We start from the raw sequence: 26,660 nt of genomic DNA, 5'->3' as shown, positions 1-26,660 counted from the left end.
CTAACGCTTGCTCTGATTGGTTCTACGCAATGTAAGAGTGTATGAATTTCAAGTAAATAAGACTTCCTGCGACAAAACCTGAAGTCGCCATAGCTCTATCAGTATTATAATGGCGGCAAATCCTATGTTGAAATTTTGCGGAAGCAGCTGTCGAATAATACAGCAAAATACTCCCTGTTACTCGGAAGGTAGCTATTTTTTGAACGGTTTTGCTTCATTCTGCTCCTAGAGTAAAACAAAGTAAGCTTATCTATTTAGTAATATCCAAAACAGATATTACGAATATTTGCGGTATTTGCTCTCTTTGTTTTTAAAGAGAGCAAATACCTATAAAGGTTTGCCTAATAATGGACTCACATTAAGTAACTGGAATTTTATGTACAAACTAAAAGTACCCTCCTTAAAAATCCCTACCAGCAAATAAGGGCACGGAGCTTTAATTCCTGTTGAGATTGTCAGAGAAGGAATCCATTTGTACGTGAAATTTACCGTAGCCCATGTGCGCCATTAGGCTAATCTTGACGTTATGGAGTATCCACAAGTAAATGTAAGTGGTGATATTAGATATCACCTTAAACTGTGAAGGCTTAACCTATCTGTAAAATTCCATAGTAAAACTAACTATTTTGCCGGGATATTTTGTTACGAACAGAGCAGATACTGCAAGCGTTAAGGGAACAACTTTTACGAAAAGATTAAAGTTGTCAAGCTCGTGAATATCACATTTCCAAATCTATATGTGAAAATACGACATATGAAGGTTTATCATGCTTATCACATGTAATAGCAGCATTCAATTCTAAAATAGTTATTACTAACCCCCCAAGTTATTCTACCGTTCAGAAAAGTCATTATCACTTCTCCCCGTCGCGTATCAAATAACATTAATGCTTCGGCTACAAAAGTCGACACATTAATTTTTTCTCCAAAATCCAATTTCGCAATGTCGATCTGGGACAATAGGATCGAATTTGGAATGTATTTTGAATAGATTGCCAGTATGAATATGGAGTAATAAAATATTTGATTTCTTTGTCACTTTTGTGTCTCCAAACTCTTTGTGATATTCCTGAGCAGATTGTTGACGTGTTCTATATTTGATGGTTATATATTCGTATTTGCTAGCGACAGATTTAAATTTGTCATGTTCCCATGGTAGATTAATGCCCTAGATCTGTAACAGCATCATTCTGACGACGTTGTCCAATTACCCTATATTTTTCAGTACATTTATGATCATTGACTTTATGTTGTAAAGTATGACGTTGGATACCCAATCGACAAATTCCTTGTACATCAAAGTGTACCTGCGTATGGGGCACAGGAATCGAGGCTTTATTGTGACATGTTTATTTCATTTGAACGCGTGCTATTGTGATGCAAAAATTTCAGATTTATTTAAAGTTTCGTAATTATTGTTGACAATCCTCTTACTTACATTTCTTTAGCATTTAATTTCAACAGAAATAGCAAATAACTAATAGTAATTAAGAGAGAGAACGGGAAATTACCCCACAGGAAGCAAAGATACAAACAGCGGATAGAACTGATTGGAGACTTACTCAGCAGGGGCAAGGGGACATATCGTCATGTGCAGCTAAGCCAAGTAAGTCAATATAATACACTATATATTCCAGGGTTTTCTGAATAATACTTTAAAGGTACGATTGTGAAGATTATCATTCACCCAGGTTGTAAATGTGACCGTCCACGTCGAAACGCCCGTAAAGTCAGCCCCTGGTCAATTTAGTTTTCTTCCGTGTTTAGTAAATATATATCATAAGCTTTACAATGATATATCATTTGACTTCAAACAATATCCAGAAGCGGCTTGTTAAACTTTGCTCCTTCAGTAAAAGGGTACATTATGTTGGGGCTACATTATTACTCTTTTTCCACATCGCTGGTATTACATATCAAATTGTCATAATTGGCGGTCACTTCAAATCATCCCCAAGTCAATGAGGTACAGGAATGTCCTCTCATTTTTGATTGTTAGTTAACCCACCACTTGAGCAGGATTTGGGCAAAGCAAACAAAGACTGAAGCTATTTACTAACTCTATACATAAGTATAAGCTTATTATCCTCTTCAACAATAGGATTAAAGATTGGCGTTTGAGTGACACTAAAATGAGAAACATGTAGGACAAACATTAGGTAAATATGAATACAACCTTTATCCACATTTTGCACTGTAACTCGAAATACAATTTGCCGACTCTACGAGCGGTTTGAGATGGATGGTCACAAATTAGGTAAATCATAGTAAGGTTTATCATAATAAGCAAGTTGCACGAGTATCATAATGTTCTTAACCCTGGTTCATTATGGAAGTTCCAAATATTAATCCCGGTCAGACGATACAAAACATGCACACCAATGACCTAAAACTGCTACAAGATACAAGAAATGGTCTGAAAGATCTTGTACTCGACGGAAAATCGTTAGTAACAGTCTATAACCGGATTGTATACTTCCTTAGTTGAGTACATTGCCGCAATCTATATCATGATAGTAACCCAAAATATGTTAAGTACTACAAAGCGTGTTTAGTTCATTTCATATCTAAAGGTAAAGCATATTGTAGGGCTGCCATTTATACACGCCTGTAGATGTAAACAGATTGCAACCGGGGATTGCAACCATTCAGTCTAATGTAGCATTATACCATTTTTGTCAGTACCTCATCCTGCACACTGAGTATTAACGTAGACTAACGTAAAAAACCTCTAAAATAATGGCGCCGGTAGATCACTTAAGGTAATTGACAAAGTTGTATTTTTTACATCCCTCATCCATTGTAAATTACAGCTTATCACTGCGAGCTATAATTGCCTCAATCCCAGCAGCTTAGTTCAATAACCTTCATTCAACAACCACAGCTCAAAGCTAACCTCACGTTGTGGGGTAAGAGTTTTCGTACATACACGCAGAGGTATGTAGAATCCTATTGGGGTTAAGGAACTGTGGACTTACAGATGAGCATATTTCAGATCCTAGCGCGCGTATGACACATATTATAGTTTATTCACCCGTATCAGTGAAAAGGTTTGGCAAAGGCACGTGAAGGCATTTCGAGGAGATCAAATTCTCACTGCTTGTAAATTTGACTTCTCCTATCTCTTTTATGGTATCGTTCTTACCGTGTATTCTCTAAGCAGTGACTTTTTTTAGCATAGTATTTTATCAGATTGATATTTTAAGGGGATGCTTTTAGGTTCAGGCGAAAATGCTGTATACTCCAACTAAAACCGAGGATATTGTGAATCAGAAACAAAACGAAATAAACTTTGGAACACTTATTAAAAATATCATTGAGTTCTCAAAATTACAAAAAATGACTTAGGCAATTAGCGTAGCAACCTGACGATATACGATATTAAATCTTTTACATAGACACTCAAACGGGCATATAAGATGAGTCGTAAGCGCTGAAGATCTATTCTTAGATACGGTTAAGAGAATCACTCATGTCAAGCATTAAAGATAATGCGTAGAATACGCTTTTACTGTGGTGTTTACTGTGGTGCATACGATTATTACTAATAACTTTTTTGTAGCATCTAACTACGATTTTCAACCAACATATAATGCTCCCCTGTATGCGTCTATTGTGAAATCAGATATTCGCAGTCGCGTGTGCTATTTGCGCTATAATATGCGCATATTACTATTGTCACATACTCGCACTAAAACGTTCCATGCGCTATTACTGTAGTAAACATGTAGCTATTGACAGCTTTTGAACGCCTTTACATGTTGATTGTATACACATTTCATTGACTACAGAAACGTGTTTGTAAGGTGTTATTAAATTGTGTTTTGCAAGAATGGAATGTGAAGAATGCAGCCACACACCTGTCACATGTATATACAGCTGGCAGGAATGTAAGGAATGTCAGAAATGAAAACCACGACAGGATCAGGAATGCACAACACCTGTCACTTGCAGAAGTCAAGAATATCATACTACCAACATTGGGCTATTCCAGTTGAAATCCATACACCCCCATATGGAAGATATCACCTTAATCTTCCACACAGGGAGTGTAGATTGCTAATGGAGTCAGCCATTCAAGTAACCCCATTTGAAAGTCACACTCCCTGTGTGGAAGATTATGGTCATGTCTTCCATAGAGGGTGTGTGGATTTCAACTAGAATAGCCCATTATAAGCAAAATATTCTCATTTCCAAGGAAAAAGTTTATTAACCTCCAAAAAAAAATAAAAGCTCAAAATTTGACCTCAAGTTGTTGAGTATAAGTTATCGTACCCAGCACATTTAAAGGTTATTGCATGAATGTACAAGCATATTGGGGTTAAGAACCGTGTACTCACAGATGAGAATATTGCTATGCCACTCATAAAACACCTGACACTTAATATTATTGTATTGTTAGCATTGTTAAGTTTGCCAGCGGCATACCTTGTTATCAATGAAACTTGTGTTACGAATAACATCACTAAAACTTGATTCATAAATTATTTTTGTCAAGAGAGTGCTTCTAGCTAGAGATACAATTTCGTGCCCTAAAATCCTGGAAACAAGCTTGACTCCTGCTTAGGGATATTTTCAATAATATATGATATTTCATTTTTTACCCGGCAGTGTTGCACAACTGTTTTTATTAGACGTGAACATGGCGGTTTCTTGTATTTTGATGTAACTATCAATTGAGTCCAATGCATCCAATATAATACATGTCCAATGAACAAACCAATAATATAATGCTAGGGGGAATTAAGTATTGGCGGAAATATGTTTACATTACATTCCCTCTGTGTATATACAAAGGGATTCTATTGCCTGGAACGTCACACTCATAACAAAATCAAATAAAAGGGTAATGCAGCATCTTTTACACCCAAATAATGGGTGTGGCACAGCCGAACCCATTATTTAAAGGTTTACTGCAATGGACATATTATGTGGGTGTAAAGGTGTAATGGCTAACCCCTTATTTTGAATTTATTACAACAAAATAGTGCAATTTTCCCAACTGTTTTTTTGTACTTATTTTTTTACGTATGCGTAAGTGACAGTGCGTATGCGGAAATATTGTACGCGTAACCAAGCGTAATGGTATGCGTAGAATGTATTACGGCGTTTGAACCCTTACTGCGACCCATTATTTTTTTTTAAATGAGTCGTGGGGGCAATGCAATGATAAAAAAAGGTTTAAAATAATCCAAAGTACTTACCGATAGCACAATGATTTCCAGGGCTGACCACGGACTGTTATGTTCTTGATTCTCTGGTCGATGATAAGCATCTAAAATTAAAAATTAAAAACAAAATAGTTATGAAATGCGCACCTGGTGTTTGTAAGAAAGGTACAGATAGCATTTATTTACTTTGGTAAATCATGTTATAATATAGGTACATACAGTAAGCCAAAAAATTAAGGTACCAGTTACGTTCACTCCCTGTATATCCTTAACAAAGGCAGATATATCATAATTGGAACCAGCAGCCAATAGCTGCAACTTTTAGCTCGAATTGAGCTTGAAATTGTTCAAGAAATAAAGACACGACAATCCAAAACCCCAAGGAAGATGCAAATATAAAAGTTGCAGTTTGCCACATTGCATGTCCTATTGATTTGTACACAAAGCGTCCACGAGCAAGAGAACTAGCGCCGTGCGTTCATTGATTAGCACGAAAAACTGGCATCGTGCTTTCATTGATTAGAACACAAAAGTGCAACTTTTTATTTCGTATCTTTATTAGGTTTTAGATCACTGTTTCTTTAATTCTCAACCAATTTCAACAAATAAGGTCTTAAATTAGACCTAAAGAGTACATGCATCGGCTGCATGTTTTAATTTTGACACATTTGTCTTAATTTATGATATACAGGGGTGAACATAACTGCTACTTTAATTCTTTTGTTCACTGTATTTCATAAAAACAACTAGCAAGAGAACAAGAGAACTGACGCCGAGCTTGCCATTGATCAGAACATTAAAATGCAACTCTTGATTTCGTTCTTTCCTTGGTTTTCGATCACCGTTTCTTTAATTCCCCACAGCTTTCAACAAATGTGGTTTTAAATCAGCTTGAGTATAGGTGTTGACTGGTAGTTTTAATTTTGAAATATGTGATGCGATCAAGCAAAATCGGTCGGACTTAGAAATATTGATTTTGTGATATGGCCAAACAAAGTGTTTTTTACTTGTTTTGGAAACTCATCAATTGCTCTTATCTTTGAAACTGGTTGTTTAATTTCATTGGGGTTTTCTGCAAAATGCAGCGTTGTAAATGAATTTTACTATCCTATAAGAACTGAAAATCTAATATTTCCGAGTTCCGACTGATTTTGCTTGATCGCATCATATATTTGTCTTTAGTATACAGGGTTGAACATAACTGGTACTTTAATGCTATCTAATAAGCATGATACAAAACGAAGCATCAAAAATACATGAAGAAGTCCAACCGAAACAAGCATGCACGGTGTTTATAAGTAAAGCAGACTGAGACCGTATTACGTGAACTTTAATTTGGTACAGTATGTTATCTTCTTGAAACTAAATGCTGTATAACTGCTTTATTGTTAGACACTCATCCGGTTCAAATATTTCGCAAGTTAGTTTCATCAACAATCTTTAGGCTGTCAATCAAATTCGGGTTCACTAGTAGCACCTGACAATCATCGCTGAAGTAAAAAGGACGTCGCTTTCTCAACTCCCGAGCAATGTTGCTTGACTCATGATGCATCAACCAATTATTTCCTATCTGCTGGATCTATTGTTTTGCTAATTGATTTACCTTTCTTGATCATTAACCTTAGAACCAAAGTAAGCTATATTGATTTTACTGTAGAAACCAATGGTGGACCTCCCCCTCTATGGTCATTTTTGATTGCCGATCCTAACCACGGTTAAGGTGCTGGGGGTAAACATTGTATCATTAAAATGAGCGCAAAGGATGGATCTACGATTAGCTTAGGTTACTTGGGTGCAAACACACGCGTTTGTTTTAGGACGGATAAAAATATTAGGGGCCCTTCGTAGCTCTAGCTTACCTTTTGGAGATGAATTAATTCAAAGTAATAACTATTTTCAGCCATGGACGTTCTAAAAGGTTTTTTTGTGGTGTTTTGAATACTTTGGTAATTGTCATCTGGAATCGCGATGCAAGAGCTACGAGCAAGGCATCGCAAAATTCGGCGGTTGCCAATCGCTTTCTAAAAGATGCATTGCAATCGCTCAGCAATCGAGTATAAATTCAGCTTAAGAAATGCCAATGAAATTTGCGACTTAAATAAAGTTAAATGACAAATGAAATTTTTGCATTTAATCACAGATTAAGATTGGCAAGGCGATAAAACTTTCTTGGTCCATGTAATCAATTGGCTGGTTTAAGTGCCTGTTATTTTCCACTGGCATTATTGATTGATTGATTGATTGATTGAATTGCTTTCAATGGGTTTTCAAATCATTCTTATGTGTGCTGTTGATGAGTGAAGTCATATCTGACTAGTGTTCCAAATTTTTAACTATTGTAGGCCTACACTGCCTGGTTAATTTTCTTTGTTGGAAGTTGATGGAAACTAATTTATTATTGGAGTGACCATATTCTACCATGGAATAGAAATTTAAAGGAGATCAAATACTAGAATTACAGGTAAATAATCTGTTGGGTAAATCATGAACTTATAAATCATTTGTTTCATATTTGGATTTATTAGGTGCTTTGAAGATTCTCAGAGAATTATGAAAGATGCTGGGCTCATTTAGCATCTACAAATCTATAATTTGACATTGGAAAAGATTTGCGACTTAATATAGCAATGAGAGAAACTATATAAAATGATATGAAAGTTATGCACCATTATCATGTTGTAACGCTTTTACACGATTTTAAATCTGCCTGCCAATTGTATATAATTTTCACTCGATTTTGCAAATTCTTGCAACAAATTTAGTTGATCATATAAACACTATTGGATTACTAAACATGAAAGCTTCTATTTTGATATTATTCTTCAGAAACTTGTCTCAAACTCCTATCAAGCATTACAAAACAAAGTCAGGAATAATGAGAAATAAAATATATAACACAATCCATAAGAGTCGCGAATCATTCAAATGAAAAGAGTTTATAGTAATGCTGTTGCATTTGATAAACATAGACATTATTTACCTGATAATGTCATACCGGTGTTATAATAACAGTAGCGAAGCTAATAGAAAAAAAATAATTGAACATACCCCAATGAAAGTTACTTAAAGTTAATTTGTTTATGATAGATTTAGTTGCGCAAGCGTTTCGACATATTTGGGCTGAGAAATTGCAGAGTTAACTAATCACTCGTACAAATTATAATGTATTTTGGAAAAGGAAAGTACATTATATAAGTTGCAGCTGGCGAGTATTTGCGAACTAATGTTATGAATCGTTATTATCTATTCAGATAGATGTAGCTAATTGGTTAGAGAAAATGGCTTGTCGCGAAAGGCTTGAAAGGCTCCAGTGTTGTCTCAACTAATGTGTTACACTAAGGTTGTTAATTGTGTTTATATTATCGCACGAAAGTTTTGATACTGCGGGCACAGAAAACAAATTCGAGGAAGAGGGAAATGGAGAAGAAGATATGGGGAAGAAGAATTTGAAGAAGGCGAAGAAGACGAGGAAGAAGAAGGAGGATAAGCAATGGTAGAAGGAGGAGATAAGAAAAGGTAGGAGGAGAGAAAAGTGGGGAGAAGGAGACGAAGACGAGAAGGAGAAGAAGGAGCCGAAAAAGGAGAAGCAGAAGAAGACGACGACGAAGAAGAAAGAGAAGAAGGTCAAGACGAAAAAAGAGGAAAAAAGAAGGGAAATGTGAAGAAGGCGAATAAAGAAGGAAAATGAGAAGACGAAACAGGAGAAGAAGAAGACGAAAAAGTAGAAGAAAAACAAGAACAATAAGACCTAAAAAAGGAGGTGAAGAAGAATAGGAGAATCAGGAGGAAGAATGAAAGAAGAAGATAAAAATAATAACATGAAGAAGAAGTAGAGTAATCACCAATACTGATTTTTATTTTATGGCCTTGATATTCATACATCCTAGCCTAAGTAGATAGAATAACAATGTCTTAACTTTAAATTGTTGACCCAGTTTAAACGAGAGCAACCACGAACGAAGAATCATATTAATGGGTAGTATATAAATATGGATATAATTTCAGGATCACTTCAAAACAGCCACATCGTATTGGTAACCTCGATAAAATGTTACCTGTCTGCACTGAAGTGGTTACAATATTCCATTATGCGTGCAAGAAGTTAATAAAGTAGCTCGTTAGTTCCAAAAGAAAAACATAATTTAAAAGCCAAAATTCATTATAAGTTGTAAATTTGCAATGAATAATAACTTATTCCATACTTGATATCCTGTTAAGAATAAAACTAACAGAGAATTGCTTTATGTTTAATGTGGAATATTAATAATTGTATTAGTCCCATCATGCACTTGGCTACGTCACGTGGTGCAAACTTTGATCTTCAGTTCAAACTTTTTTTTATTGCTGGTGTGCAATGTAAGAGCTAGTATTCATTTGCTGTGTCTCTTATTTATCAATCAATCAATCAATCAATCAATCAATCAATCAATCGATTAATCAATCAAACAATTCATGAAGTAATAAATCAATTTTCTTTTATGATACATATTCAAAATTACCACGATTAGGACCACTACAGACTTTTACAGTGCATGTAGAATATTCGATGTAACATGTCTTCGTTATTCAAGTAATTTAAATAACGAAGACATTATTCGACCTAGAATATTAGGAGTCTGTATGACACCTTATGGAGGAGCAGTCGAAATACCAACGAGGGTAGCAGTGACTACTTCTTGAAAATAAAATATATACTAATAATATACTTTAATAGGAGCTTCAAACCACTCTTCAATCAACGTAATACAACACATGCATGGCGGAAAGGGAAAGACTGAACAATGGCTAGAAGTCTTAAAGTAGTAAGAAACTTTTAAAAGACATAATAAATGATATATTAATATTACACTACAACTTCACTTAAAAATCACTCAAAAACAGTGCTCATCTACAACCTACAAGCTCATCTACACGTGATCGATTTATATGTGATATTAAAAGGTATCGATTTCGAAAGTGTATTAATTCAGTTTGATTTATTTTATATCATCAACAAGATCAAGGAGGGAATTCCAAAGTATGAAAACCAATATGAAAACACCGTTGCATTGTGGGATTGTCGTCTGCTATAAGTACCAGGTATTACATGTAATGGGTAGAAGTATGCAAACACATTATGATTTGATATTGTTATTGAATGCAATTTGTATCTTGAGCAAACATTATCTTACAGCAGGTGCCAGTAGATAATATTGATATTGCAGTGTAAATATAACCATACATTCAATTTGTTTCGCAAATGACTGCAATAACTCATATGCGTAGCCACTATCGTACAAAATTAATGAAATTTTGAGATATTTTGCGAAATATAATGAGCTGTGCAGTGATTACGCGCTATATATGCAGGTTTTTTCGAAGTCATGCGTGGACTTTTTGACTAGCACGAAAGGTTAAGGTTTTTAACCCCATGACAAGGTAAGTACATTTTGGCACAAAGATTTGGTATAAATGAAAGACAGAGATAAAAAGACTAATTCACGTCTGACGTGAGGCGCGCCGTGATTGGTTGTCGACCTGCGCAGTACGGCATTTTCTGTCTAGTTGTCAGAATTTCAGACGTGAACTAGTCTTTTTTTTTAATCTCTGTCTTTCATTATATCTTTTGTTATTAAGTTAATTCAATCGATAAGAGTATCCAGTCCCGTTGTGGGTGGGTTGGTTCTTAGTTAAAAAGGTGAGTATGGCCACGCAAAGTGGATTCTGGTAACATTTTCAAGCTGTTAGGTTTAGCTATGGGCTGCATGGTGCTTTTTCTAAATGTACTTAAAAAGTTGGAAAAGTACTAATTTATCATTGTTTGTTATTGAGATTGCATGAATTTATCAGAAATGTTGTAATTTTAGCTTCTTTTTGGAAAATAGTTTTTGGGTCTCTTGGGATTATTTTTGTGGGATCCATTTTCAGAATGTCAACTGCACATCCCTACCCAATTAGGATTAGGAGTTCGACTCTACACGGTTGTTTGATGTGATCGTTTATTATAATGTTCAATTCCAATAATACCAACAGCTATCACACTAATAAACTGTACACATATATTTTGCAGCAAGTTTTAACATAGATTTTCATTTCTATCTTTTACTGCTTTTTAATTCTATAAACTGAACATTTGTGTGCAAATTGAGGGCGCTATTTACATATATTTTAAATTTTGGATTAGCCAAATAATATGAGTTATACTTTACTTTTCATGATAAGAAGTTTTTTGAAAATGCCCTTATCATTTGTTAGTCTGTTGCTGATTTTCTAATACCATTTTACGAGTGTCTACCCCTTGTAAAGATGAAACTTAAACTTTTCTTCAAAATGACTCAGTTTTACATGCCATCAAACAACCGTGTCTAGACTCTGGTGTAAAATGAGTAGGGAGCAAATATGACTGGTAATTGTAACGTCCATATCCGCCTCATCAAAAGCCAAAGAGCCCCGGGCTAAGAGCGGAAAAGTTAGTTACTGAAACTTAAGTTTAATAAATCTATCTAGTTATATATCAGAGAACGGGTAGAAATGGGACTAGTAATATCAAGCGGGTATATTTAACAAAAATTCAAATTCAACAGTCTATGTTGTTAATTACTGTTTTTTCACTTCTAAGCAGGGTAAGAGTCAAAACATTTGCACAGCACAAAGAGAAGTGGACAGCGTGGTTAATTAACACACTTCAGACATTTCAGTTTATAAACAAGTTAATGTAGTCAAGTGTTCTGATATACGAGAGTAGACAGGGGTAAGGGCTGTGAAAGAAAAACAAACAGGAGCATTGAATACATTAACACCTTGTTGGCTAGGGCGAATCGCCTCAACATACAAGACATATCCTTTGCCACCTTTTCCTCTCTCCGCCAACCAAAGTACTTCGTTGTATGTCAGTATAAAGCGAGAAAGCAGGTTGCATCAAAATGTTCGACTCCTAAAGTTTTAAAGTAGGATTGTCTGATCTTCTTAAGGGGGTACTACACCCCTGGCCAATTTTGTGCGTATTTTTGCATTTTTCTCAAAAATTATAGCGCATTGGTGACAAGTAAATATATGTATATTATAGGGGCAAGGACTACAACTGCTGCACTGGAAATATTATTTCAGCACAGACAACAGTTGTGGAGTTACAGTCAAAAATGAGGGAAACCCAATATTTGATCAATAAATCAGTAACTACTTGCCTTGAGTTGCTGGATTTCCAGTGCAGTGGTTGTAGTCCTTGCCCCTATAATATACATATCTTACTTGTTACCAATGCACTATAAATTTTGAGAAAAATGCAAAAATAGGCACAAAATTGGCTTGGGGTGTAGTACCCCCTTAATTTACAGAAATTCTTCCTGTGAAATCTTGATAACAATTATGATTATTCATGTATGTAATTTACCTTTGGACTATGGATTAACCTGGAACATTGACCAAAGGTGTTCGTCACAATTATTCTTATTAAGCTACGGGTTAAGCTAGTGTTTTCACAATCTGTATGATGACAGCGTAGACAAAATGACTTTGGACTTATAAGAGTTTATTGCGTTGAAGAACTTGAGGACATTACAGCATGGCTACACCAATTTACCAACAACGAAACCCACCGCAGCCAACATACTGTGATCATGACCGATATTGGTTGGTTACAAATACGTATTATCAACTTTCAAACCGCTTCAGAATTCTTGAAAAATGGACAGAAGAAAAGTTTGAATCGTATGTAGTAAAGATTCTGTCTGAGAGGTTTGGTGATCAAATCAATGAGCAGCCATTGCGTGTACTTGGTGTTGGAAGTAGTGAAGGTAAAATCAGTCTAAAGGTAGAATGTGTTAAGTTTAATCTAAAATATGAATGATAAAATAACATTTTTGAAATTGTCCTTGTTAAGGGCTCGGATAGCAACGTTTGGACAGAATTTATTGTGGGACATTAGAGCACATCAGTCATATCGAATTCTGAATACGAGGAATGTCCTTCTGATATCAAATAGTTTTGATTATTTTGAAATTCGCTATATAATACAAATTGTATGGCAAATTATTGAAATTTGAAATTTGTTTTTATATCTAATATTTAACAGAATGCTTTCTGAGAAATTTGCAGTGTAGACATATCAACCGGCCTGCATGAGTTGAGATTAGATGCAATGTATAATTGCAATGTATAGTTATCTTTACTAATGTATATCCTAAACAAAGACGGATATGTTTTAATTAGAAACAGCAGCAAATAGCTGCATCTTTTTGCTCGGATGTAAGACCTCATTCGTTGAAATCGGTTAAGAAATAAAGACATCCATTGCACAATTTTTATTTCGTTCCTTACTTGAGTTTTTCACCGTTCCTTTAATGCTCAACCGATAGGATTGGTCACTGCGATATATCAATCCTATAACCCTAATGCCAGTCCATTCACCGGAATTATTAACCTTGATGAATTGGTAAAAACCATAATTTAACCTAGGCAAAGATACTTTAATGGCAAAACCTTGTAATTCTTCTCTGCACAGGTTATCAAGAAATGCTACAACTGAAGCAATTGAAAACCAAATTATCTCACATATCTGTATCTGTTATCGAACCAAGTCAACAAAGGATCTCTCAATATCAAGAGAAAATACACCAGAAAAGCTGTGAATTTACCGGGATCAAATTTGAGTGGCATAATGAAACCTTCCAGGAGTACACGAAATCCACAGGAGTAGTGCAGAAGTATCATTTCATCACAATAGTTCATGCTGTTTATTTTCTGGGTGATGTAGAGAAAGCCATCATAAATTTGTATGAGCTATTGAAACCTGGTGGAATGATATTCATGGTACTTGTAACAGGTAAGATTGCTAGAGATCTGATCTCGAAGTTGAATATTTTACATGATCCTGTTAATAGATCTTTTTCTTTAACCCCAAAATACTCCCGGTTACTTTAATAAGCCCGTTACATAAATGACTTTCTATTTCTTTTAATGGTTCTTGTGTTCAAAATTATCTATTACCCAATAGACCAACTCCTCGGCCCTCCCCAATAAAGCCCAAAGTTAAGCTTGCATAAAAAACATGCATTTTTGGATGTTGACAAAAGTTCACACACAAAATAAACTAACAGATGACGCCACTCTCTGACCCCTCTCCCCCAACAACAGAAAATATAGTTTGATCAGCCTTATAACATCGCGGATAAATATAAATTATTTTATTTCGAAAATTGAATTGTGACATCTCGCAAGAAGCAAATTATCATGTCATACGATTTGTGTCACTGTACTTTCTTTAACACGCAAAATATAGACCAGACAGGTCAACTATGACACTCTTAACGAGTCTACTTTTCGGTGTAGTGGTTAGGGCCGGATTTACCATGGGGCCAGAAAATTGTCCTGTGCATCTTCCTCTTTAGCCCCCCATGTTTTGGGCCAAAATAGGGTAAAAAAACCCCAAAATGGCCCAGTATGTAGCAAAATTCAGCTTATATTGAGCTGAATTTGAAAATTTTTAGCAAGCTTCGCGCGCAAATGTCATTCAAAAATATATGATCGTCTCCCTCCGATTGTAATGTTCTCGCCGAAACTCTCGACAGGGCCGGATTGTCCATTGGGCGAGATGGGTCGGGGCCCAGGACCCCAAACTGTAGCGCATCTTCCTTTTTAGCTCAAAAAACACAATGTTTTGGGCCAAAATAGGGTAAAATAACAAAATATGGCCCAGTATGTAGCAAAATTCAGCTAAAAATTCGCGCGCAAATGTCATTCAAAAATAAATGATCGTCTCCCTCTTAATTGTAACTTCCTTAACTGTTTGATTGTAGAACACACCGGTTTTGGAAAACTTGTGAAGACTTTCCCACATCTTGCCAAGGCAGAACAGAATCCAACTACCAATGAATCGATGGTGACAAAGACAAACTATGTGACTAACTCTGCAGATGTCAAATCTGTCCTGAGCAAGCACCAGATTGCCTATACCCAATCATCATACACGGAATCTGCAGATTTAACCAACTGTTTCACTCAAGAGGATACGACTGTAGCCAAGAATCTGATTGAAGCTATAACGGTAACAAAGGATTTGAAAGAATCGGTACCAGATGAAATTTTCAATCAAATCATGGAATTTCTTAAGCATAATACACGTGTCAAGAAAAGTAGCCAAGGCAGTGAAATATTTTACTTTGACACTGAAGGTGATATTCTAATATTATCCAAATAAAAACTGTACTGTATGAGATATTTTAGTGATATAGAACTAAGGATCACTTTAAGGATTAAAACAAAATCAATCCAAATTAACGATATTATTAATTTGGTGCTATGGCAAATAAACATGGCGTCTGATTGGCTAAGCTTGAAACAAACTATATACCGCAATATAAAATTATGTTCACATTTTGAAGTTGCAATAGGTTTGTGATACTGCATAGCGTCATGTCTTTGGACTTTTTGATATCCATATCGCGATTACCATAGCAACGAACAACTGGCCAATTACGACACTTGGAGCAAAAAGCACATAAATGGTTCACGAGTTACGGTGGGCAATAATATCATTTAACTGTTTAAACATGTTAACATTAAAAAAGTCTGAGTTTTGTAATTTTATTTTGTTACATTATACTAGATTAATTATAGTGTGTATAGTGTGCATATGTGTGTATTTTATCATTATCTAAATATTCTTAAATATCATCCCTGGGTAATTATAACAAAATTATACCATAATCTTTTGCAAGGTCCTTTTTCAAGCGATTTCAAGCGTGTGCATAAGACCTTGTGCAAAATGATACGCACTGAACGGACACAGTACGCTTAATTTGTAAAAGGAAATCTGCAAAACATTATACATGTTATAAGTGACACATTTGTGGCAAATGTTTCTAACATTTCAACTTTAAACCGCACTCCCTTTGGAAGGAAGTTTTCAATTTGAATCGGGTAAAAATATTTAACAGTTCAAATAATACGGGATCTGACCATAAAATTATTTCTCTTACATGCAAACATATAAATCACCTTATTCTAACATTGTCATATTGTAACACTTCCATAAGAAATAGAATGCAATTATTTTTGCCACAAAATGATAGTTTTCACTGTCAGATATGTTTGGCCCAAACAGATGAGTCAATACAAAGAAAATAGCTATTTAATACCAACGCATATGTCGCCAATACGTGCCACACCGTTGAACGTGACTCAGGTCGGTCCTTTTGATGTGTTATGACAGTCCCGCACGCCATGTACGTATTGTGTTATGAAGACCCTGACGTGTTCTACTAATGTTTTGATCGCAATAACTAATTTAGTATTTTTTTTGTCACAACTACAGCACCTAATATCAGATTATATTAGTTTACTAAAGTACATTGCGATCATGATCATGTAAAAAACATAATATGATTTTGTCATTAAAATGACTAAAAATGGGACCAAAAATTGACGAAAAGTTTTACCCGTGCAATTACAATTCTGCAACCCAGTACAATTGCACTTTGATATTTGTTGTACATACGCAAGAAGAAGTTCATCAGTGGTTGTTGGTTTCTTGACAGGTTTGGATAATCATAGTTAGAGTCAAAAAATTTGCACAGCACAAAGAGAAGTGGTCAGCGTGGTTAATTAACACACTTCAGACATTTCAATTTATAAACAAGTTAATGTAGTCAAGTGTTCTGATATACGAGAGTAGATTGGGGGGGTAAAGGATGTGAACGAAAAACAAACAGGCAGGTTGAATACATTAACACCTTGTTTGGCTAGGGCGAATCGCCTCAACATACAAGACATATCCTTTGCAACTTTTTTCTCTTTCCAATATCCAAAGTACTTCGTTGTATGTCAGAATATAGGGGGAAAACAGGTGAAATCAAAATGTTCGACTCCTTGAATGCAAACATACTTTAAAGCAGGATTGCGTGACTTACTTAATACACAGAAAATTAGGATAACTGGAAGAGGAAGATAATACATCCAATTTCGTGCATTCAGGAATGGAACAACTTGGTTTTTTCATTTTATTCTGACAGACAATGGTAATACACGGCTGTTTGATGTGATCATTTATTAGTTTTTCAAACAAAACATCATGTACAACCCAACTTTAGGTTGTTTAAAGATGCTTTTGAGTCATTGTCAACTTTAAATTTCCCCTCTTTTACAAAATTATTCACTTTTACAGCATTTTTAAAGCTTTTTGGATATAAAATGTATCTATTTATGACAAAATTGGTGGCGCTATTTAGTCACTGAAAATTAATCTTTCAAGCTTTTAATACAAACAATTTCTTTTATTTTTTGATGAAATATGTTTAAAAAAATTCTTTGCTGCTTGTTTCACCTATTCCATCTGTTTTAAAGGCAGTATTGATCACCTAACCTTGCAAACTAAATATGATTTAGGATAAATAGCGCCATCTATAGTTTGCATTTAGTTAATAATGAAGCCAATTTTATATACATCAAACAACCGTGAATAAAAAGTAAAATTCCTATCGTTTATTCTCTAATTCCTTGCCGGCTAACACTTGACCCGTCTCCGATTGCGATCAATACCAGAGTATCTTTGCAGTTACCAGATGAAGTCCAAGGGGATTAGATGAACATTTGCATAATTCCAAAGGTCAGTCCAATATTTTCATTCATAATTTATCTCTTACACACTTCAGACACAAAACAAATATTAATGAATAAACAAAATAATGATGTTAAGTGATGGACAGGGACACAAACAGAAGGGATGAATACATTATTAACACCTTGTTGGCTAGGGTGAATCGCTAGCTCATTTGTGATTGCGTCCTCGTATTTATCACCAAGGCCATCTCTACAGGTATTTGCTTTTGTGTAGATCATGTGTAGGTCTTCACATTTTGTGGATCAAGTAGATAACATAAAGCGACACGGTTAATTAGGGTTAAGATTAAGGGTGGGGTATGAACGTTTGGACAGTATTTATTGTGGGACATTAGAGCACATCAGACATATCGAATTGCATTCTGAATACGAAGAATGTCATTCTGATATCAAATAATTTTGATTTTTGAAATTCGCAATGTAATACACATTTTATGGCAAATCATTAAAACCGATATTTTTGATATTTAACAGTACTTGAAGTAAACTTTATAAATCTGATGATTTATACTTAAAGTGTATGTAGGTGGGATGAAAAGCCGACGATCAATTGAAAATTTTGACCTTTCGTATTGAAGATATGGATTTTTTCCCAAAACACCAAAAAAATTAGGTCTTTTTGGGAAAAAATCCATATCTTCAATATGAAAGGTCAACATTTTCAATTGACCGTCGGCTTTTCCTCCTGCTACATACACTTTAAGAATATGTCATTAGATTTATATAATTTACTTCGAGGACTGTTATATATCAAAATTTGAAAAATATCAAATTTTTATAATTTGTCATAAAATTTGTATTATATTGTGATTTTCAAAAATGAAAATTATTTGATATCAGAAAGACATGCTTCGTATTCAGAATGCAATTCGATAGGTCTGAGGTGCTCTCATGTCCCACAAAAATACTGTCGAAACGCAATAAACGCTCATTTTAGATCCCTTAAGGCTTAAGGAGGAAAGTTTAAGGTTAGTTAGGGGCGGCTTCAAAACTCGACCGCCGGTTGCCCGGGTTTAGATAGTCATTGAACCGCATTCCATTGCTTAGAACAATAGAAACCGGCTCCAACCGGACGGAATCGGTGGGCAACCGGCGGTTGAGGTTTGAAGCTGTTCCTAAGTAAAAGGATTATGTACGGATGAGTTCGACTATATCATGACTTACTAGACAACGCATCTAACAATCTCAATCGCCATGATCTTACGGATGAGTTCGACTATATCATGACTTACTAGACAACGCATCTAACAATTTCAATCGCCATGATCTTACTACTTTCTGTATTCTATATGCTTGTCATGATTAATAAGTTCTGTGTTTTAATGTTCTGAGGTTCACTCCTGTGCCTGCTGTTTTCCATGGCCTTGGTGTAAAATAAAAGCACATAACACCAGAGACTGTGTTATGTGGAAACCAGATCTGTTCTCTTGTACACCTACTGGTATCTGGTCTGCTGCTCGTACCACATTACCATTTTCATCTGATCTTTTCTGATATCATCTGTGTACATGAGTTCAAATCCTCACTTCCCATTCCCATCCCCCATTAACGCTGCAGAAATTCTATGTCATCCACATCATTTTGATTATTTGTTTTATCTGTACAATTTAATACCTATATATGACGTCATGATTCGTCAGATTATTATTTCATTATATTTCTGTTATTTCATGACTGATCTGACTATTAGAATTGTTTTCATATTTCTCTATGTCGAAAGGTATTATTAACATGTGCTTATTGTTTCATCTTTTGCATTTTGATACCAAAATAGTTTGATTTACTATACCATGCTCACATTTGAGCTATAGTTGGTTTTTCTACTGATGATTTGGTTATTGCTTAAATTATTCAGTTCATTTAATTGGTTTTTTATTCAAGTTCGTTTCGTTCATATTTTACATGTATATTTGAGTCTGAGAGCTTAAGAGACTGGTGCATTTTTTTTTTCATCACTGGGCACAGCCTCTCCCTTCTATACTAATTATTCAAATCTTTTGATTTGTTTACAAGTTGTAATTTAAGTAAATTTATTGGTAGTTTAAGTTTTGTGTTATTCGTATAATGTCCGATTTCATGTCCAATATCAAATTTGATCCATTTTCTTTTAATTGCTCACTTAATTCTCATAATGATTTCTTTGATGACACCTTGAACCTCAATTATAACAAGATCAATAACTGTCAATATTATAGTAGTGAGAATTTACCCGATGCGACTGAATTAGGCGCCAGCGACCTTTCCATTCTGCATTTTAACATCAGGAGCCTCAACAAACATACCACCGATGTTGCAAACTATCTTTCTATGCTCGATCATCACTTTGATATTTATGGCTTCACGGAAACGTGGTTTTCTCATGATGATGATGCAAATCTGGCTGATCTTAGCAATTATTCATCAGTAAATTGTGTAAGGCATGAAAGGAATGGTGGCGGCGCCTCAATTTATATCAATCCATGTATCAATTTTCGCGAAAGATGTGATCTTAAATTAGATTGCCAACATTGTGATTCTGTGTTCGTTGAGATTAACCACAAGTCTCAACAAACTATTGTTGGAATTATATACAAGCCGGAATATGTGATTTTTGACGATTTTATCAATCAGTTGACAAAGACCCTTGAAACTATCTCTAAAGAAAAGAAAAGATGTTATATTATGGGAGACTTCAACATCGATCTTCTAAAATACGATCAATTGCCTAAAGTTAACAGATTTGTTAACCTTTTCTTTTCTCATGATTTTTATCCATGCATCGATCGTCCGACTCGTGTATATCGCAACCGGCATGGCGTTACTGGTTATTCATGTATTGATAATGTATTCTCCAACGTTGTGTCAACTAATCACAAGTCTGGTGCTTTAATTACAGATCTCTCGGATCACTTCCCTGTGTTCACCATATCAAAGGGCTCCAGGTTCTTCCCACCACCCAAACCAACTGTTAGGCAAGCTAGACAATTCAAGCCTGATAACATCAAAGGCCTTAATAATGCTCTTTCTCAATCCGACTGGCATTCTGTGTATGATATCGATGACCCTGAGGAAGCTTATAATAAGTTTAATGATAAATTACTTACTTTACTTGATATTCACTGCCCAATAAAAACTACTAAATCTAACTACCGGAATACTCCTAAAAAACCCTGGGTTACTAAAGGTCTAATTAAATCGATCAAAACTAAAGATAAATTATACAAAAAGTATATTTCTAAACCTACTGATAATAATGAAATTAAATATAAAAAATATAGAAATCACCTTAATAGTCTCCTCCGTGTTGCCAAAAAATCATTCTACACTAAAGAAATTGAGCTCCACAATAATGACATGAAAAAATGTGGTCAACTTTGAACAATTTACTCAGGCGTAACAAACATTCAAAACTTCCTGACTTTTTACTGATGACATTGGTAGCAAAATCACCAATGCCCATGAAATTGCCACCAAATTCAACGATTTTTTCACAAACATTGGTGCTTCCCTTGCTGATAAAATTCCACCTCCATGTGGCGATTTTCAGGCTCCATCAAAACCGCCACTAATGAATAGCATTTTTATATCCCCAACAACACCGGAGGAACTAATTAAATTATGTGCTAACCTAAAATCAAGCCATAGTTCAGGCATGGATGGCATCAGCACTATCTTATTGAAATCAATCATAAACAATGTCAGCTTGGTCCTCAGCCACATTTTCAATATTTCAATTAAATATGGCTTAGTTCCTGATAAACTCAAAATTGCCAAAGTGACACCAATTTTTAAATCTGGTGACACCCATGATTTTTCGAATTACAGACCAATTTCAATCCTTCCAGCCATTTCTAAATTACTTGAAAAGGTTATTTATAACCGAATCCATGATTTCATTTCATCGCACAACATTCTTAGTCCCAACCAATTTGGATTCAGGCAAAAACGATCAACCTATATGGCAATTAATGAACTTTATAGCATAATTACCCAGAATTTAGATAATAAAATTCACACTGTAGGTATTTTCCTTGATCTCAGCAAAGCTTTTGACACGCTCAACCATGAAATTCTTTTAAATAAACTTGACACTTACGGCATTAGAGGAATTGCTAATAATTGGATCCGTAGTTATCTTAATAACAGGAAACAGTTCGTTGTATTCAATCAAACCTCATCTGAAATGACATCAATCACATGCGGTGTCCCGCAAGGATCGATATTAGGTCCACTTTTGTTTCTAATTTACATTAATGATCTTCCCTTTGTTCTACCACAGCTGACTTCATCATTTTTGCAGATGACACAAATATCCTCTTTTCTCACAAGGACGAAAATTCTCTCGAAACCCTGATTAATAATGAATTGGAAACTATCTCCAACTGGTTTAAGCTAAATAAACTCTCATTAAATGTTAAAAAACTAATTTCATGATTTTTAAAAATAAACATACTACCAAACATCAAAAGGAAATTAATATTCATATTAATAATAATAAACTAGAAAAAGTCCACACAACCAAATTTCTTGGCATACTAATTGACGATAATCTTTCCTGGAAATCTCATACGTCCCATATATCTAAAATAGTCTCTAAATATAATGGCATTATTCGTAAAGTTCGTCCTTTTCTTCCTCAGGAATCCTTATTTACACTTTACAACACCTTTGCAGTTCCCTATATTTCATACTGCAATATTATCTGGGCTGACAAAAACAACTCGCACCTTGAATCACTTTTTCTCCTCCAAAAAAGAATCATCCGCACGTGCACTAACTCCCTTTGGCTGGCCCACACAGAACCCCTCTTCAAGCAACTTAACACACTTAAGATTCAAGATATACATTTTCACCAACTTGGAACGTTCATGTTCAATTCCCACCACAAATTATTTCCAACTGACTTGTCTCTAAATAACTTGTTTATTACAAACGCAAGTATTCACGATCACCTCACAAGACAAGCCAGTAATTTCCATGTCAATTTAACCAAAACAAAACTTGCTGATAATACCATTAAGATTCAAGGTGCTCTACTATGGAATTCACTCCCCAGTCAATCAAATCCAGCCCCTCTGTGTCATCCTTCAAAACTAATTTTAAAAGCATCTCATCAGTAGCTACATTTCTGGCTAATGGATCAAATATTTTTTTATTTTTTTATTATTATTATTATATTAAAATATATCTCAGTTTGGACTTGTTTTCGTGTGTTTGTGTTATATTGTTCCCTCTGCCTTGCGGGTAGATCTTGGTTGAGTTTGTCCCCAATAAATTATTTTCCAACAATTTTTTTGTATGTAACTCCAATATTGAATATCATTATCATTTGCTATATTTATCATTTACTTTGTAGGTACTAGCCTTTTTACAATTTCACATGTAAATGTTGGATTTAGGCCTCTGATTTGCTCATGCATACATGTTTTGTTTTCAAGGTTGTAGGCCTATGTCCAATACTTGTTACATTTACAATACATCTTTTTCATGTAATATTTTGGAAATTGCCTAAAATGACTTAATATTCTAGATATGCCTACTGGTTATAAAATAATTTCTTATTTAATATGCATTGTATACTTTGAATTTTGCATTGGTAAATCTTGTATTTTCTCTACTTACAAGGCTTGTTTGTCTTTGTTGGTTTTTTTTTTTTTCCTAATGTATTAAATTTTGTTTTGCTTATTGTAAAATTGAAACATTATGTATAGGGTGCCACGTCATCACGCTGTGCGTTTGGTGGCATCCTCATCCTCTGTTTCTCATACTTTTGTCATATAATTTAAAATGTTCCACACTGTTTTATACAAGAAAATATTATTCTGTATTATGTTAACATGTATTTTGAATGGATGAAATAAACTGAACTGAACAGCTACAAATTCTGACTAGGCCTATGTATAAAGTTCACGAATTGAGATTCAATCTTGTCTCAATATTGCGCAAGATTGTCTAATTTAAAAAAATGGTTGCTCGATAAGGCAACTGAACACTGATGTAGGTATTTTGAATAGTAATTTAAATTATGCTGCCTTGATATGACTACGTTACAGACTCGTGCTTATCAAATGCTCCCATGTCCAAATACCAGACGATCGGTGACATTTCCGTTGCATATATATCCCTTGCGTTTTATTACATATTATTTCTTTTCATTGTGATCACCCTGAGTGAAATCAATACGTATAGGATGAATATGGCGTTTGAATACTAGTGGCTTTTCTGGTTGGACTTTTGATCAGATACGTATATCGTGTTTCCACTACACAATCACCTCAGCGTCAAACCGTAGACATGTCTCGGTCGAGAGGAATAATGACAATAAAAAACTAGGACAACTCGACTGCTCAGTGCCAGAACTGGGTAAGTGCAATAGCTGCCATGTGTAACTGCCATGTGCAGATGAGTACAATATACTGTGTGTAAAGTGCAAAATGTTCACCGGGCAGCTATTGCACTTAAACACTTCTGGCACTGAGCCGTCGAACTGGCCTTACGGAATATCAACTGACAAGGATTATATCGAGGGATAACTCAAGTAGGCGCTATCTGCAATAGCTGCCTGGTGTCATAGGTATATGTAAAATATAGAATGCAGAAATTGTCTAATGTCTAGAGCAGCTATTGCATCAACCCCTCGTTATACATGTTTTCCAATATCCCACCATGCACTATTCCAGTGGCTCACGGACTGTCATCTCCCTCGTAGGAGTTTAAATGGGCAAGATTGGGATCATTTCGTCAGCACACAGCACTCCTGTCTCCTGGAGTGGGTTAGGGTTAGCGCTTCAGGATTTAGCATTAGGGTTAGGCATTGTGTTCAAGGAGAGCTATGTGCTGACGATATCTTCATTTTGCGTTTTAATGTGGTGGGTGAAATCAAAAAATGCGAACGCCTCCGACATGGAGATGTTGCTCCCGGAAGTACCCTATAATATAGTGCAATGTGGGATACAGTTTAAAAAATCCCTCCGCGAACATGATCATATTACACAATTAAAAGCATTCCCAGAACAAGTAAGGTCCATCCCGCGACAGTTATGAGTATGTGCAAACAATAAAATCTAGAACATGTTGCAGAGGGCCAGAAGGGGGACAAGGTTGCTGTAAACACAAGTGTGATAAGCTATAAACCATATAGCACTTCTTTCGGGCTCTGTTGCTTTAGTACGCTTTCGAAAGAAATTGCATCAGCAACATATGGAAAACGATTCTCTTATAAACCATCTTTGCAGTTTCCACCTCGATACACATGAGTACACATTTTCGTCCAAGAGCTCTCAAGCAAGCAGCGAATTGTCTCCACACAGTCTTGTATTACACTACACGGTTGAGCTTGAGCTGTGGAGCTTCTAGTTGGAAAATGGGTCTCTTTGATTGGTTTTTGTCGAAACCTCAAGTGTTCCCTTCAACCAATCAGATAAAAAAAAAAAAAAATCAAACGAAAGCTAACACTTCCCCTGGAACACTTTTTGTCATTAGGTCAACATATAACGCAATTCAATGTTATAGCAAGGCCAATGTGGTAAATCTGTTGAAAACTACCTATCCAAGCAAATTGTTTTGACCAAAATGTAGGTTTTAAAAGTCAAAACCTTAAGTGTTCCTTACAATATTTTTCAAATTTTATGTCATTAAATAAAAAAAGCACACTTATATTGTCCATATACTAGCGTCATTAGAATGAGCAATGTCCAATTTTCTTTAAATTGCAATTTTTTGCAAAAAGTTACCATTTTTGCCTGTTTTGTCATACAGTTATAAATTCAATGAACAATGCCTTTGCTAAAGAGCGCTTACAGATTGATATTACGACCCGCCTAGACTACTTGCGCTACGCGCTACTCAACAGTGGATGAAAAACAATATTCAAATAAAATTCAAATAAAACAAAATAGTTTTATATTTGACATAACGCTGGTTAATGATTTGCCTGCAGGCTTCTACATAAAACGTCCAAGTTTTGAGATATTTTCAAAAATATCAAGAGCTATATCAAAAACCTTTGAACCAATACTGGGCTTGTTTGTTTGCATTTTCATGCATTTTTATGCTGATTCAGACATTTACAATTCTGGATTTTTTGAATTGTTGAAGAAAATTTGTAACTTGTTGTCTGCAATCGCCTGGAATGGGGTACGATGGCCGTAAATTCCTCCCCGGTCAATTTTGTTTTATTTCGTGTTTAAAAAATCAACATCATAAACTTAAAAATGGTATATCATTTGACTTCAAACGATATCCAGAAGCGGGGTTATGGTTTATTAAACTTTGCTCCTTCAACAAAATTATAGGTTTTTACGTTTTTACATGTGTCTCTTTTTCCACATTGTTGGCAATAAATATCAAACAGTCATAATTGGCGGTCATTTCAAATCGTCCCCAAGTCAACGAGGTTTAAGAAAGTTCTCTCATTGTTAATTGTTGGTTATGCATGCCTGTACAAAATACAAATGCCTGGTAACCCACCACTTGAACAGGATTTAGCAATATAAGCAAACAAAGACCAGAGCTATTAAAAGTTCTATAGCCATCTAAGGTAGAAGCTTATTATCCACTTCAACAATAGGATTATTGATTAGTTTTTGACTATCAAAATGAGACAGATGTCGGGCCAGCTTAAGTTACCGATGAATACGACCTTCGTACACATTTTGCACCGTAACTCAGAATACAATTTAGGGAATTTACGGCTCATTTGTGCTGCCGGGTCACATATATTAAAGTTGTTATGTCTTTTTTGGGTTTCATGATCATTATTTAGAAGCAAAAAACAAACAGACATGCATCAATCCCTTTCTTGCGTAGTACACTACATGACCTATTGCAAGCACGAGCTCCTTGATCGAACGAGGGACATTAATTTACTTATCATGTTTATGTACCGCTGCATTACTTTGTGCCAGGTACGTTGGC

The 26,660-nt window shown here is 35.1% G+C and overlaps 1 protein-coding gene across 1 annotated transcript in view; it reads right to left on the bottom strand.

The window, feature by feature from the left end:
- Window positions 1-26,660, bottom strand: part of LOC140140539 (patched domain-containing protein 3-like) — a 260,394-nt gene that overhangs the window by 75,388 nt on the left and 158,346 nt on the right. The window contains exon 3 of the mRNA XM_072162300.1: window positions 5,205-5,275. Within this exon, the coding sequence (XP_072018401.1) occupies window positions 5,205-5,275 (71 nt within the window). The remainder of the gene's footprint in view (window positions 1-5,204; window positions 5,276-26,660) is intronic.

The sequence above is a fragment of the Amphiura filiformis genome, chromosome 2 (genome assembly GCF_039555335.1).
Source record: "Amphiura filiformis chromosome 2, Afil_fr2py, whole genome shotgun sequence".
Lineage (NCBI taxonomy): Eukaryota > Metazoa > Echinodermata > Ophiuroidea > Amphilepidida > Amphiuridae > Amphiura > Amphiura filiformis.
Note: the sequence above shows the minus strand (reverse complement) of the source record. Positions and strands in the feature narration are given on the sequence as shown.